Source organism: Chroicocephalus ridibundus, unplaced genomic scaffold (assembly GCF_963924245.1).
Source record: "Chroicocephalus ridibundus unplaced genomic scaffold, bChrRid1.1 SCAFFOLD_474, whole genome shotgun sequence".
Lineage (NCBI taxonomy): Eukaryota > Metazoa > Chordata > Aves > Charadriiformes > Laridae > Chroicocephalus > Chroicocephalus ridibundus.
In genome coordinates, this window is record NW_026961458.1 from 35,760 (window position 1) to 50,528 (window position 14,769).

The window sequence follows — 14,769 nt, forward strand, 5'->3', positions numbered from 1 at the left end:
GGTGACCAGGGACTGGTAGAGGTGGCCAGGGACTGGTGGCAGTGGCCGGGGGTTGGTGGTGGTGGCCAGGGGCTAGTGGTGTTGGTGGCCAGGGCTGGTAGAGGTGGCCAGGGGCTGGTGGCAGTGGCCAAGGCTGGTGGAGGTGGGCTGGTGGTGGTAGCCAGGGTTTGGTGGTGGTAGCCAGGGCTGGTAGAGGTGGCCAGGGGTTGGTGATGGTGGCCAAGAGCTCATGGTGGTGGTGGCCAGGGCTGGTAGAGCTGGCCAGGGGTTGGTAGTGGTGGCCAGGGGCTGGTAGTGGTAGCCAGGGACTGATGGTCGTGGCCAGGGGCTGGTGGAGGTGGCCAGGGGCTGGTGGAGGTGGCCAGGGGCTGGTGGCAGTGGCCAGGGTTTGGTGGTGGCGGCCAGTGGCTAGTAGTGGTGGTGGTGGCCAGGGCTGGCGGGGGTGGCCAGGGGTCGGTGGTGGTGGCCAGGGGCTGGTGGAGGTGGCCTGGTGGTGGTGGTGGTGGCGGCCACCAAGAGCTCGTTGTGATGGTGGCGGCCAGGGCTTGTAGAGCTGGACAGGGTTTGGTGGTGGTGGTGGTGGCCAGGGGCTGGTGGTGGTGGCCAGGGGTTGGTGGTGGTGACCAGGGGCTGGTGGTGGTGGCCAGGGCTGGCAGGGGTGGCCAGGGGTCAGTGGTGGTGGCCAGGGGCTGGTGGAGGTGGCCTGGTGGTGGTGGTGGTGGCCACCAAGAGCTCGTCGTGATGGTGGCGACCAGGGCTTGTAGAGTTGGCCAGGGTTTGGTGGTGGTGGGCAGTGGCTAGTAGTGGTGGCGGTGGCCAGGGCTGGTGGCAGTGGCCAGGGGCCGGTGGTGGTGGCCAGGGGCTGGTGGTGGTGACCAGGGGCTGGTGGTGGTGACCAGGGGCTGGTGGTGGTGGCCAGGGCTGGCAGGGGTGGCCAGGGGTCAGTGGTGGTGACCAGGGGTTGGTGGAGGTGGCCAGGGGTCAGTGGTGGTGGCCAGGGGCTGGTGGAGGTGGCCTGGTGGTGGCCACCAAGAGCTCATTGTGATGGTGGCGGCCAGGGCTTGTAGACCTGGACAGGGTTTGGTGGTGGTGGGCAGTGGCTAGTGGTGGTGGTGGTGACCAGGGGCTTGTGGTGGTGGCCAGGGCTGGCAGGGGTGGCCAGGGGTCAGTGGTGGTGGCCATGGGCTGGTGGAGGTGGCCTGGTGGTGGTGGTGGTGGCCGCCAAGAGCTCGTCGTGATGGTGGTGGCCAGGGCTTGTAGAGCTGGCCAGGGTTTGGTGGTGGTGGCCAGGGCTGGTGGAGATGGCCAGGGGTCAGTGGTGGTGGCCATGGGCTGGTGGAGGTGGCCTGGTGGTGGTGGTGGTGGCGGCCAAGAGCTCGTCGTGATGGTGGCGACCAGGGCTTGTAGATCTGGCCGGGGTTTGGTGGTGGTGGTGGCCAGGGCTGGTGGCGGTGGCCGGCGGCCGGCGGTGGTGGCCGGGGGGCTGGCAGAGGTGGCTGAGGGCGGTGCGTGTCCCCCGTGTCCCCCCCAGGCATCTCCTTCACGCCCAAGGAGGTGGGCGAGCACGTGGTGAGCGTGAGGAAGAGCGGGCAGCACGTCACCAACAGCCCCTTCAAGATCCTGGTGGGGCAGTCGGAGATCGGGGACGCCAGCCGGGTGAAGGTGTGGGGCAAGGGGCTGGTGGAAGGTCACACCTTCGAGGTGGCCGAGTTCATCGTGGACACCCGCAGCGCCGGTGAGGGCCCTGGGGGGCGCCCCGAGGGGCGGGGATGGGGCCTGGGGCGGGGGGGTGGGGGGCAGCGCCGTGGGGCGGGCATGGGTGGGATGAGGTGGTGGCCGTGGCCATGGCTAGGGTGGGGTGGTGGCCCTGGTCATGGGGGGGATAAGATGGTGGCCATGTCTGGGATGAGATGGTGGCCAAGGCCATGGCTACAATGGGATGGTGGCCAAGGCCATGTCATGGCTGTGGCCATGGCCAGGATGGGGTGGTGGCCCTGGTCATGGGGGGGATAAGATGGTGGCCACGTCTGGGATGAGATGGTGGCCATGGCCAGGATGGGGTGGTGTATGGGTGGGATGAAACAGTGGCCATGGCCATGGCCAGGATGGGATGGTGGCCATGGTCGTGGCTGGGATGAGATGGTGGCCATGGCCATGGCTGGGATGAGATGGTGGCCAAGGCCACGTCATGACTGTGGCCATGACCAGGGTGGGGTGGTGGCCATGGTTATGGGTGGGATGAGGTGGTGGCCATGGCCATGGCTAGGATGGGATGGTGGCCAAGGCCACGTCATGGCTGTGGCCATGGCCGGGATGGGATGGTGGCCATGGTTGTGGCTGGGATGAGATGGTGGCCATGGCCATGACCAGAATGAGATGGTGGCCGAGGCCATGTCATGGCTGTGGCCGGGATAGGGCGGGGTGGTGGCCGTGGTTGTGGCCGTGGTGCGCCATGGCCAAGAAGGGATGGCGGCCGTGTGGTCGTGGGTGGGATAAGACGGTGGCCGTGGCCGCGGCCATGACCAAGATGAGATGGTGGCCGCGGTGTGACCACGGCCAGGGCGGGGACAGCAGCCGGGGGACATCTCCGAGCGTGTCCCTGTGGCTGCCCAGGCTACGGGGGGCTGGGCCTGTCCATCGAGGGTCCCAGCAAGGTGGACATCAACTGCGAGGACGTGGAGGACGGCACCTGCAAGGTCACCTACTGCCCCACCGAGCCCGGCAACTACATCATCAACATCAAGTTCGCCGACAAACACGTCCCAGGTGGGGGGACGGGGACGCGGGGGTGGGGGGGAAGGGGGGGAGGTGGCACCCAGGTGGCACCGGGGTGGCCGGGTCCCTGAGGTGACCGTCGCCCGCAGGGAGCCCCTTCACGGTGAAGGTGACGGGCGAGGGGCGCATGAAGGAGAGCATCACGCGCCCGCGCCAGGCCCCCTCCATCGCCACCATCGGCAGCACCTGCGACCTCAACCTCAAGATCCCAGGTAGGGGCTGGTCTTCCTCCTCCTCCTCCTCCTCCTCCTCCTCCTCCTCCTCCTCTGTGGGGCCTGGGGACAGGGACAGGGACGGGGACGGGGAGGGGGACGCGTCTCGGCCGCTCCAGCTCTGATTTCTGCCTCCTTCTTCCTTCTCTCCTCGTGCGTCCGTCCCCGTGTCCCTCCGTGCCCTTCCCTGCGTCCGCGCGTCCCTCCGCGCTCCCGTCCCCTTGTGCCCGTGACCGTCCGCGTGTCCGCCCCTCTGCGCGTCCGTCCCTGCCTCCGTCCACCCCTCTGTGTCTCCATCCCTGTCTCCATCCCTCTCTCCATCCGCGCCCGCATCCGTCCATGCGTCTGTCCATCCATCCTTCTGTACCTCCATCCCTGCATCCACCCATGTCTCCATCCATCCCTGCCTCCATCCCTGTGTCCATCCATCCCTGCTTCCATGTCTCCATCCATCCATCCATCCGTCCATCCCTGTGTCCATGTCTCCATCCATCCCCATTTCCATCCCTCCATGTCTCCATCCATCCCTGTGTCCATCCATCCCCATCTCCATCCGTCCCTGTGTCCACGTCTCTATCTATCCATGTCTCCGTCCATCCCTGTCTCCCTCCATCTCCATCCCCATCCCTCCCTGTCTCCATCCATCCCTGTGTCCCCATCTCCATTCCTTCATGTCTCCATCCCTGTCTCCATCCATCCCTATCTCCATCCATCTCCATCCATCCCTGTGTCCCCCTCTCCATCCATCCCCGTCTCCGTCCATCCCCATCTTCATCCATCCCCATGTCCCTGTCTCCGTCCATCCCTGTCTCCATCTCTCCCTGTCTCTGTCCATCCCCGTGTCCGTGTCTCCGTCTATCCCTGTGTCCATCCATCCCTGTGTCCATGCCTCCACCCATCCCTATTTCCATCCCTCCATGTTTCCATCCACCCGCGTCTCCATCTGTCCCTGTGTCTGTCCATCCCTGTCTCCATCCATCCCCGTGTCCCCATCTCCATCCATCCCCATCTCCGTCCCTCCCCGTCTCCATCCATCCCTGTATCCGTGTCTCCATCCATCCCTGTGTCTGTGTCTCCGTCCCTCCCCATCCCCGTCCATCCCCATGTCTGTGTCTCTGTCCATCCCCGTCTCCATCCATCCCCGTCTCCGTCCATCCCTGTGTCCGTGTCTCCATCCCTCCGTGTCTCCGTCCATCCCCGTGTCTGTGTCTCCATCCCCGTGTCCGTGTCTCCGTCCATCCCTGTCTCCGTCCATCCATGTCTCCATCCATCCCCGTGTCCGTGTCTCCGTCCCTCCCCATCTCCATCCATCCCTGTGTCCGTGTCTCTGTCCATCCCCATCTCCATCCATCCCCGTCTCCATCCATCCATGTCTCCATCCCTCCCTGTGTCCGTGTCTCCATCCCTCCCCGTCCCCGTCCATCCCCGTGTCCGTGTCTCTGTCCATCCCCATCTCCGTCCGTCCCCGTCTCCATCCTTCCCTGTGTCCGTGTCTCCGTCCATCCCCATCTCTGTCCATCCCCGTGTCTGTGTCTCCATCCCTCCCTGTCTCCGTCCATCCCTGTGTCCGTGTCTCCGTCCATCCCCATCTCTGTCCATCCCCGTGTCTGTGTCTCCATCCCTCCCTGTCTCCGTCCATCCCTGTGTCCGTGTCTCCGTCCATCCCCATCTCCGTCCATCCATGTCTCCATCCCTCCCTGTGTCCGTGTCTCCATCCCTCCGTGTCTCCATCCATCCCCGTGTCCGTGTCTCCGTCCATCCCCATCCCTGTCCATCCCCGTCCCCATCCATCCCCGTTTCCGTGTCTCCATCCCTCCCCATCTCCATCCATCCCTGTGTCCGTGTCTCCATCCCTCCGTGTCTCCGTCCATCCCCGTGTCTGTGTCTCCATCCCCGTGTCCGTGTCTCCGTCCCCCCCGTCCCCGTCCGTCCCCCCGGGCGCCGTGTCCCCGCCTGCGGGCGCGGCGGGGCAGGGAACTGGTTCCAGATGGTGTCGGCGCAGGAGCGGCTGACGCGCAGCTTCACGCGGAGCAGCCACACGTACACGCGCACGGAGCGCACGGAGATCAGCAAGACGCGGGGCGGGGAGACCACGCGGGAGGTGCGGGTGGAGGAGTCCACCCAGGTCGGCGGCGACCCCTTCCCCAACGTCTTCGGGGGCTTCCTGGCCCGCGAGGGGCTGGGCTCCTTCGGCTCCATCGCCCGCGGCCAGGAGGGTGCGTGTGCCCGCCGGAGCGCCGGGGGCCGGGGGGCTTCGCACGGGGGCAGGGGGCTTTGCACGAGGGCTGGGGGGCTTTGCACGAGGGATGGGGGGCTTTGCACGAGGGGTGTGATTGCACCAGGGCTGGGGGCGTTTGCACGAGGGCTGGGGGGCGTTTGCACGAGGGCCATGCTTGCACCAGGGCTGGGGGGCTTTGCACGAGGGCTGGGGGCGTTTGCACGGGGGCTGGGGGTGTTTGCACGGGGGCTGGGGGGCTTTGCACGAGGGATGGGGGCGTTTGCACGAGGGCTGGGGGTGTTTGCACGAGGGGTGTGATTGCACCAGGGCTGGGGGCGTTTGCATGAGGACTGGGGGGCTTTGCACAAGGGCTGGGGGGCTTCACACGGGGGCTGGGGGTGTTTGCACGGGGGCTGGGGGCTTTGCACGAGGGCTGGGGGCTTTGCACGAGGGCTGGGGGTGTTTGCACAAGGACTGGGGGGCTTTGCACGAGGACTGGGGGCGTTTGCACGAGGGCTGGGGGCATTTGCACGAGGACTGGGAGTGTTTGCACGGGGGCTGGGGGGCTTTGCACAAGGAGTGGGGGCGTTTGCACGAGGGCTGGGGGCGTTTGCACGAGGACTGGGGGTGTTTGCACGGGGGCTGGGGGGCTTTGCACGAGGGCTGGGGGCATTTGCACGAGGGCAGGGGGCTTGCATGAGGACTGGGGGTGTTTGCACGAGGGATGGGGGGCTTCGCACAGGGGCTGGGGGCTTTGCACGAGGGGTGGGGGCTTTGCACGAGGACTGGGGGTGTTTGCACGAGGACTGGGGGGCTTCGCACGGGGGCTGGGGGGTTTGCACGAGGGCTGGGGGCCTTTGCACAGGGGGCATGAGCGCACCAGGGCTGGGGGCACTTGCACCAGGGCTGGGGGGTGTTTGCACGGGGGTTGTGAGTGCACGAGGGCCATGCTTGCACCAGGGCTGGGGGCGTTTGCACGAGGGGTGTGATTGCACCAGGGCTGGGGGCCTTTGCACGGGGCCTGGGGGGCTTTGCACGAGGGCTGGGGGCATTTGCACGAGGGCTGGGGGTCGCTTGCACGGGGGCCGTGATCGCCCCAGGGCCGCGCTCGCACGAGGGGCCGGGGTGCGCGTGCGAGGGGAGCGTGTCCGTGCGAGGGCTGGATGCACACCTGCGCCTGTGGGTGCGCTCGCACGGGGGGGGGGGGGCGTGTGTTCACGAGTGGGGGGGGGGGGGGTGTGTGCACTCACCAGGGACCCGCACGCCCCCCCCCCCCCCACCCCCTCGCACGAGGCCGGGGACACGCGTTCCCCCGGAGCCGCCTTCGCACGCCGCGCTCACAAGAGCGTGCGAGCCCCTCGCACGAGTGCGCACGAGTGGGGGGGGGGGTGGGGGGGGGGTGCGTGTGCACGCGCTCATGAGGGCGCGCGTCCCTCGCACGAGGTCACTGCGGGGGGGTTGCGGCGGGGTGACGAGGCGACAGGGTGACAGGGTGACACGGGGGTGGGGGGGGGGTGACAGGGTGCCCTCGTGACAGGGTGACGGGGCGACGGGGCGTCATGATGGCGGGGTGACGGGGTGACGGGGTGATGGGGTGACAGGGTGACATGGGGATGGGGGGGTGACAGGGTGACCAGAGTGCCAGGGTAACAGGGCGATGGGGTGACAGGGTGACAGGGCGATGGGGTGACAGGGTGTCATGGTGACATGGGGATGGGGGGGTGACAGGGTGCCAGGGTGCCCTCATGCCAGGGTGACAGGGTGACACGGTGACCAGAGTGACAGGGTGACAGGGCGATGGGGTGACAGGGTGACAGGGTGTCATGGTGACACAGGGATGGGGGGTGACAGGGTGCCCTCATGCCAGGGTGCCAGGGTGACATGGTGACCAGAGTGACAGGGTGACAGGGTGTCATGGTGACACGGGGATGGGGGGTGACAGGGTGCCATGGCGCCAAGGTGACAAGGTGACAGGGTGACACAGTGATGGGCTGCTGGGGTGTCACGGAGCCAGGGTGACAGGACGGCAGGGTGACAAGGGGCCCTGGTGGCAGGATGCCATGGTGACGGGGTGCCATGATGGCAGGGTGACAGGGTGACCGGGCAATGGGGTGACAGGGTGCCATGGTGACATGGGGATGGGGGGGTGACAGGGTGCCCTCATGCCAGGGTGACAGGGTGACCAGGGTGCCAGGGCAATGGGGGTGACAGGGTGCCCTGGTGACAAGGTGACAAGGTGACAGGGTGCCCTGGTGATGGGCTGCCGGGGTGCCAGGATGGCGCGGTGCCAGGGTGACAGCGTGTCGTGGTGACAGGGTGTCTCGGTGCACCCGATGGGGGTGCCACGTCGCCATGGTGACGGGGTGCCCTGATGCCGGGGTGATGGGTGCCATGTTGCCATGGTGACGGGGTGATGGGGTGCCGGGATGCCCCGATGCCGGGGTGAAGGGTGTCAGGACGCCACGGTGCCGGGGTGCCGGGGTGCTGGGGTGCCCCGCTGCCCCGATGCCGGGGCAATGGGTGCTGGGGTGCCGCATTGCCATGGTGACAGGGTGCCGGGATGCCCCGATGCCGGGGTGATGGGTGTCAGGACGCCGCGGTGATGGGATGCTGGGGTGCCCCACTGCCTTGCACCGGGGTGATGGGTGCTGGGGTGCGGTGTTGCCATGGTGCCGGGGTGATGGGTGCTGGGGTGCCGTAGTGACATGGCGATGGGGTGCCCATCACCCTGACGCCAGGGTGATGGGTGCTGGGGTGCCGTGTTGCCATGGTGCCGGGGCGATGGGTGCTGGGGCACCACAGTGACATGGTGCCGGGGTGCCGGGATGCCCCGATGCCGGGGCGATGGGCGCTGGGGTGCCACGTCGCCATGGTGACGGGGTGATGGGGTGCCGGGATGCCCCGATGCCGGGGTGATGGGTGTCAGGACGCCGCGGTGATGGGATGCTGGGGTGCCCCACTGCCTTGCGCCGGGGTGATGGGTGCTGGGGTGCCGTGTTGCCATGGTACCGGGGCGATGGGTGCTGGGGTGCCGTAGTGACATGGCGATGGGGTGCCCATCACCCTGGTGCCGGGGCGATGGGTGCTGGGGCACCACGGTGACGGGGTGCCGGGGTGCCGGGATGCCCCGATGCCGGGGCGATGGGCGCTGGGGTGCCACGTCACCATGGTGCCGGGATGCCCCGATGCCGGGGCGACGGGTGTCGGGATGCCCCGCTACCGGGGTGATGGGTGCGGGGGTGCCGGGGTGAGGGGGTGCCCCGCCGCCCCGCTGTGCCGGGGTGCCGGGGCACCCCGTCGCCCTGCTGGGGGGGGGTGTTGCTGTGGCTGAGGGGGTGCCGCGGTGCCCGCAGGCGAGACGGCGGCGCAGGAGCTGGCGGCGCAGGTGCTGAGCCCCTCGGGGCAGCGCTTCGAGGCCGAGGTGGTGGCGGGGGGCGCGGGGGTGTACAGCGTGCGCTTCGTGCCCCAGGAGATGGGCCCCCACACCGTCAGCGTCAAGTACCGGGGGCAGCACGTGCCCGGCAGCCCCTTCCAGTTCACCGTGGGGCCCTTGGGCGAAGGGGGGGCCCACAAGGTGCGGGCAGGGGGCACCGGCCTCCAGCGCGGCGTGGCCGGGGTGCCAGGTGAGCTGGGGGGGGGGGGAGATGGGGGGCTGTGGGGGGAGTGGGGGGTATGGGGGGTTATGGATGCTATGGGGGGGTATGGGGGAGATGGGGGGTATGGGGGGAATGGGGGGTTATGGGGGATATGGGGGGGGAGATGGGGGGTATGGGGGGAATGGGGGGTTATGGGGGATATGGGGGGGGAGATGGGGGGTATGGGGGGAATGGGGGGTATGGGGGGGTTCTGGATGCTATGGGGGAGATGGGGGCTATGAGGGGGGGAGATGGGGGGCTATGGGGGTATGGGGGATATGGATGGGGGGGAGATGGGCTATGGGGGGTATGGGGGGTATGGGGGGGGGAGATGGGGGGCTGTGGGGGGAATGGGGGGTATGGGGGGTATGGGGGAGATGGGGGGTTATGGGGGAGATGGGGGGCTATGGGGGGTATGGGGGGTATGGGGGATATGGGGGGGGGAGATGGGGGGCTATGGGGGGTATGGGGGAGATGGGGGGTATGGGGGGTATGGGGGGTTATGGATGCTATGGGGGGGTATGGGGGAGATGGGGGGTTATGGGGGGTTATGGGGGATATGGGGGGGGAGATGGGGGGCTATGGGGGGAATGGGGGGTATGGGGGAGATGGGGGGGTATGGGGGGCTATGGGGGGTATGGGGGATATGGATGGGGGGGAGATGGGCTATGGGGGGAATGGGGGGTATGGATGCTATGGGGGGTATGGGGGATATGGGGGGGGAGATGGGGGCTATGGGGGTATGGGGGGTATGGGGGATATGGGGGGGGATATGGGGGGCTATGGGGGGAATGGGGGGTATGGGGGGGTTCTGGATGCTATGGGGGAGATGGGGGATATGGGGGATATGGGGGGGGAGATGGGGGCTATGGGGGTATGGGGGGTATGGGGGAGATGGGGGGCTACGGGGGGTATGGGTGCTATGGGGGGCGGGGGGGTATGGGGGATATGGGGGTATGGGGGTTTTTGGGTGCTATGGGGGGCAGGGGGGATATGGGGGTCTGGGGGGTTATGGGTGCTATGGGGGGGTATGGGTGCTATGGGGGGCAGGGGGGATATGGGGGTCTGGGGGGTTATGGGTGCTATGGGGGGTGTATGGGGGTGTATGGGTGCTATGGGGGGGTGGGGGTGCTATGGGGCACGGGGGGTGTGGGTGGTATGGGGGGTGTGGGTGCTGGGGGGCAGGGGGTATGGGAGGGGCTGTGGGGGCCATGGGTGCTATGGGGGGGGGGATAATGGGTGCTATGGGTGCTGGGGGGGGGGAAGGTTGGGGTTTGGGGGGGCCATGGGTGCTTGTGGGGGGGGGTATGGATCCTATGGGGGGGCCATGGGTGCTATGGGGGGGGGGTAATGGGTGCTATGGGTGCTATGGGTGCTGGGGGGCGGGAAGGTTGGGGTTTGGGGGGGGCCATGGGTGCTTGTGGTGGGGGGGGTGGGTATGGATCCTATGGGGGGGCCATGGGTGCTATGGGGGGGCCATGGGTGCTATGGGGGGGGGGTGGTGTCCGGGGCAGTGGGGGACGGGGGTGACACCCCGGTGTGCGTGGGGTGGGGTGGGCCGTGGGGCGCGGGGGCACCCATGGGTGTCGGTGTGTGCCCCCCCCCAGCGGAGTTCAGCATCTGGACGCGGGAGGCGGGGGCGGGGGGGCTCTCCATCGCCGTGGAGGGGCCCAGCAAGGCCGAGATCGCCTTCGAGGAGCGCAAGGACGGGGCCTGCGGCGTCTCCTACGTCGTCCAGGAGCCCGGTGAGGCCCGGGGGGGGGCGGGGGGGCGGCACAGCAACACCCCACACCCCCCGACACCCCCTGGGACCCCACACACACCGACACCCCCCCCCCCCGGGGCACCCTGAGACCCCCACACCCCGCCGTGGAAGGGTGTCCCCATGGAAGGGTGTCCTCATGCGATGGTGTCCCCATGGAAGGGTGTCCCTATGGAAGGGTGTCCCCATGGAAGGGTGTCCCTATGGAAGGGTGTCCCCAGGGAAGGGTGTTGCCATTCCAGGGCGTCCCTATGGAAGGTTGTCCCCATGGAAGGGTGTCCTCATGCGATGGTGTCCCCATAGAAGGGTGTCCCCATGGAAGGGTGTCCCCAGGGAAGGTGTCGCCACTTGAGGGTGTCCGTCCCCATGGAAGGGTGTCCCCATGGAAGGGTGTCCCCATGGAAGGGTGTCCTCGTTTGAGGGTGTTCCCATTCAAGGGTGTCCCCATGGAAGGTTGTCCCCATGGAAGGGTGTCCCTATGGAAGGGTGTCCCCATGGAAGGGTGTCCCCAGGGAAGGTGTCGCCACTTGAGGGCACCCCCACGGAAGGTTGTCCCCATGGAAGGGTGTCCCCATTTGAGGGTGTTCCCATTCAAGGGTGTCCCCACAGAAGGTTGTCCCCACGGAAGGGTGTCCCTATGGAAGGGTGTCCCCATGGAAGGGTGTCTCTCCGTGAGGGTGTCCCCATGGAAGGGTGTCCCTATGAAAGGTCGTCCCCATGGAAGGTTGTCCCCATGGAAGGGTGTCCCTATGGAAGGGTGTCCCCATGGAAGGGTGTCTCCCCATGAGGGTGTCCCCATGGAAGGGTGTTCCCATGGAAGGTTGTCCCCATGGAAGGGCGTCCCCATGGAAGGGTGTCCCCATGGAAGGGTGTCTCCCTGTGATGGTGTCCCCATGGAAGGGTGTCCCCATGGAAGGGTGTCCTCGTTTGAGGGTGTCCCCATTCAAGGGTGTCCCCACAGAAGGGTGTCCCCATGGAAGGGTGTCCCTATGGAAGGCGGTCCCCATGTGATGGTGTCCCCATGGAAGGTTGTCCCCATGGAAGGGTGTCCCCACGCGAGGGTGTCCCCCCGTGAGGGTGTCCCCGCGGGCGGCCGTCCCCGTGCGAGCCCCGCCGTGTGTCCCCAGGTGACTACGAGGTGTCCATCAAGTTCAACGAGGAGCACATCCCCGACAGCCCCTTCGTGGTGCCCGTCGCCTCCCCCTCCGATGACGCCCGCCGCCTGACTGTCACCAGCCTCCAGGTGCCCGGGGACACCCCCTGCCACCCCCCTGCCACCCCCCTGCCACCCCCCTGCCACCCCGGGCTCCCCAGACACCCCCCGCCTCCCCCACCTCACCTTGTGTCCCGGTGGCAGCCTTGGGACCCCTTCCCCCAGGGCCACCCTGGTGCCATCCCCGTGTCCCCCGTGTCACCCCTGGGTCCCCTGTGCCACCCCCGTGTCCCCCACGTCACCCCCGGGCCACCTTGTGTCCAGGTGGCAGCCTTGGGACCCCCCCCCCCCGCCCCGATGCCACCCTTGGGGCCACCCCTGGGTCCTCTGTGCCACCCCTGGGTCACCCGTGTCGTCCCCGGGCCACCTTGTGCCCGTGTGTCACCCCTGGGTCACCCTTGTGTCCTCTGTGCCATCCCCGGGTCCCTTGTGTCACCCCCCGGGTCCCTCATGTCACCCCCCGGGGCCACTTTGCGCCCTTGTGGCACCTTTGGGACCCACCTCTGATGCCACCCCTGGGTCCCCCGTGTCACCCTGGGCCACCTTGTGCACATGTGTCACCCCTGGGTCCCCCATGTCACACCTGTGTCACCCCTGGGACTCCCTCCCCAATGCCACCCCATGTCCCCCGTGTCACCCTGGGCCACCTTGTGCCCATGTGTCACCCCTGGGTCCCCCATGTCACACCTGTGTCACCCCTGGGACTCCCTCCCCAATGCCACCCCATGTCCCCTGTGTCACCCTGGGCCACCTTGTGCCCATGTGACACCCCTGGGTCCCCCGTTTCACTCCTGGGTCCCCCATGTCACCCCTGGGTCACCCTTGGACCACCCCCAGTGCCACCCCTGTGTCCCCCGTGTCACCCTATGTCACCCTTGAGATCCCTCCCCAGTGCCACCCCTGGGTCCCCCGTGTCACCCTGGGCCACCTTGTGCCATTGTGCCACCCCAGGGTCCCCCGTGTCACCCCTGTGTCACCCCTGGGACCCCCCCGATGCCACCCCTGGGTCCCCTGTGTCACCCTGTGCCCTGTGTCACCCCTGGGTCCCCCATGTCACCCCTGTGTCACCCTTGGGACCCCCCCTGGTGCCACCCCTGGGTCCCCCATGTCACCCCTGGGCCACCTTGTGCCCTGTGTCACCCTTGGGACCCCTCCTGCTGTCACCCCCAGTGCCACCCCTGTGCCCCCCCCCATGCTGACATGGGGGACACGTGGGGGGTGTGAGGACCCTGTGTCACCCCTGGGTCCCCCCATGTCACCCCTGTGTCACCCCAGGACCCCCCCCAGTGCCAGTGCTGGGTCTCCCGTGTCACTCTGTGCCACCTTTTGCCCTTGTGTCACCCTTGGGACCCCCCCCCCCGCCACCCGGTGCCACCCTCGTGCCCCCCCCGTGCTGACCCTGTGCCACCCTGTGCCCCGTGTCACCCCTGGGTCCCCCGTGTCACCCCTGTGTCACCCTTGGGACCGCCCCCAATGCCCCCCTGGGACCCCCGTGTCCCCCCCCCCGCCCCGTGTCACCCCTGGGACCCCTCCTGCTGCCCCCCCCCCCGCCCCCCCCGCCGGGGTGCCGGTGCCATGGCGGTGTCCCCGCAGGAGACGGTGACAGTGAACCAGCCGGCGTCCTTCGCCGTGCAGCTCAACGGGGCGCGCGGCGTCATCGACGCCAAGGTGCACACGCCGGGCGGCGTGGTGGAGGAGTGCTACGTCTCCGAGCTCGACAGCGGTGGGACACGGGACACGGGACACGGGACACGGGACGGGGGACACGGGACATGGGGACAGGGGGACAGGGGGACACGGGACATGGGAACATGGGGACACAGGATACGGGGACACAGGGACATGGGGCAGGGGGACACGGGACAGGGGACATGGGGACAGGGGGACATGGGACATGGGGATATGGGGACACAGGACACGGGGACACAGGGACATGGGGCAGGGGGACATGGGATAGGGGACACAGGACATGGGGACAGGGGACACAGGGACACGGGACACAGGACATGGGGACATGGGGCAGGGGGACATGGGACATGGGAATATGGGGACACAGGATACGGGGACGCAGGGACACAGGGCAGGGGGACACGGGATAGGGGACACAGGACATGGGGACAGGGGACACAGGGACACGGGACACAGGGACACGGGACACGGGACACAGGACATGGGGACATGGGGCAGGGGGACATGGGAACATGGGGACATGGGACATGGGGACAGGGGGTCATGGGACACGAGGACACAGGGACAGGGGACATGGGGACACGGGACATGGGGACACAGGACACAGGACATGGGGACACAGGGACATGGGGACACAGGGACATGGGGCAGGGGGACATGGGACATGGGGACACAGGGACAGGGGACATGGGGACACAGGACATGAGACATGGGAACATAGGACACATGGGGACATGGGGCAGGAGGACATGGGACATGGGGACATGGGACATGGAGACATAAGACACAGGACATGGGGACATGGGACATGGGGACATGGGGCAGGGGGACATGGGACATGGAGACATAGGACACAGGACATGAGGACATGGGACATGGAGACATAAGACACAGGACATGGGGACATGGGACATGGGGACAGGGGGACGTGGGACACAGGACATGGGGACAGGGGACACGGGACATGGGACATGGGGACATAGGACACGGGACATGGGGACACAGGGACATGGGGACACGGGGACATGGGACACAGGACATGGGGCAGGGGACATGGGACAGGGGCACGGGGACTTGGGACTTGGAGACACGGGGACATGGGGACACGGGACACGGGGACAGGGGACATGGGACATGGGGACATGGAGACAGAGGGAGAGGGGACACAGGACATGGGAATGTGGAGATGTGGGGGCACAGGAATGTGGGGACATGGGGACACAGGACAGAGGGACAGTGGGACATGGGGACATGGAGACATGGGA

At 67.6% G+C, this 14,769-nt stretch overlaps 1 protein-coding gene across 1 annotated transcript in view; it reads left to right on the plus strand.

Annotated features, from left to right (window-relative positions):
• Positions 1 to 14,769, plus strand: part of LOC134509432 (filamin-C-like) — a gene marked incomplete at its 5' end in the record, with an annotated part of 58,077 nt that overhangs the window by 34,928 nt on the left and 8,380 nt on the right. Inside the window, 8 exon segments of the mRNA XM_063321967.1 lie at positions 1,532 to 1,735; positions 2,614 to 2,766; positions 2,865 to 2,987; positions 4,961 to 5,203; positions 8,559 to 8,828; positions 10,448 to 10,585; positions 11,730 to 11,845; positions 13,409 to 13,538. Of these exon segments, the coding sequence (XP_063178037.1) occupies positions 1,532 to 1,735; positions 2,614 to 2,766; positions 2,865 to 2,987; positions 4,961 to 5,203; positions 8,559 to 8,828; positions 10,448 to 10,585; positions 11,730 to 11,845; positions 13,409 to 13,538 (1,377 nt within the window).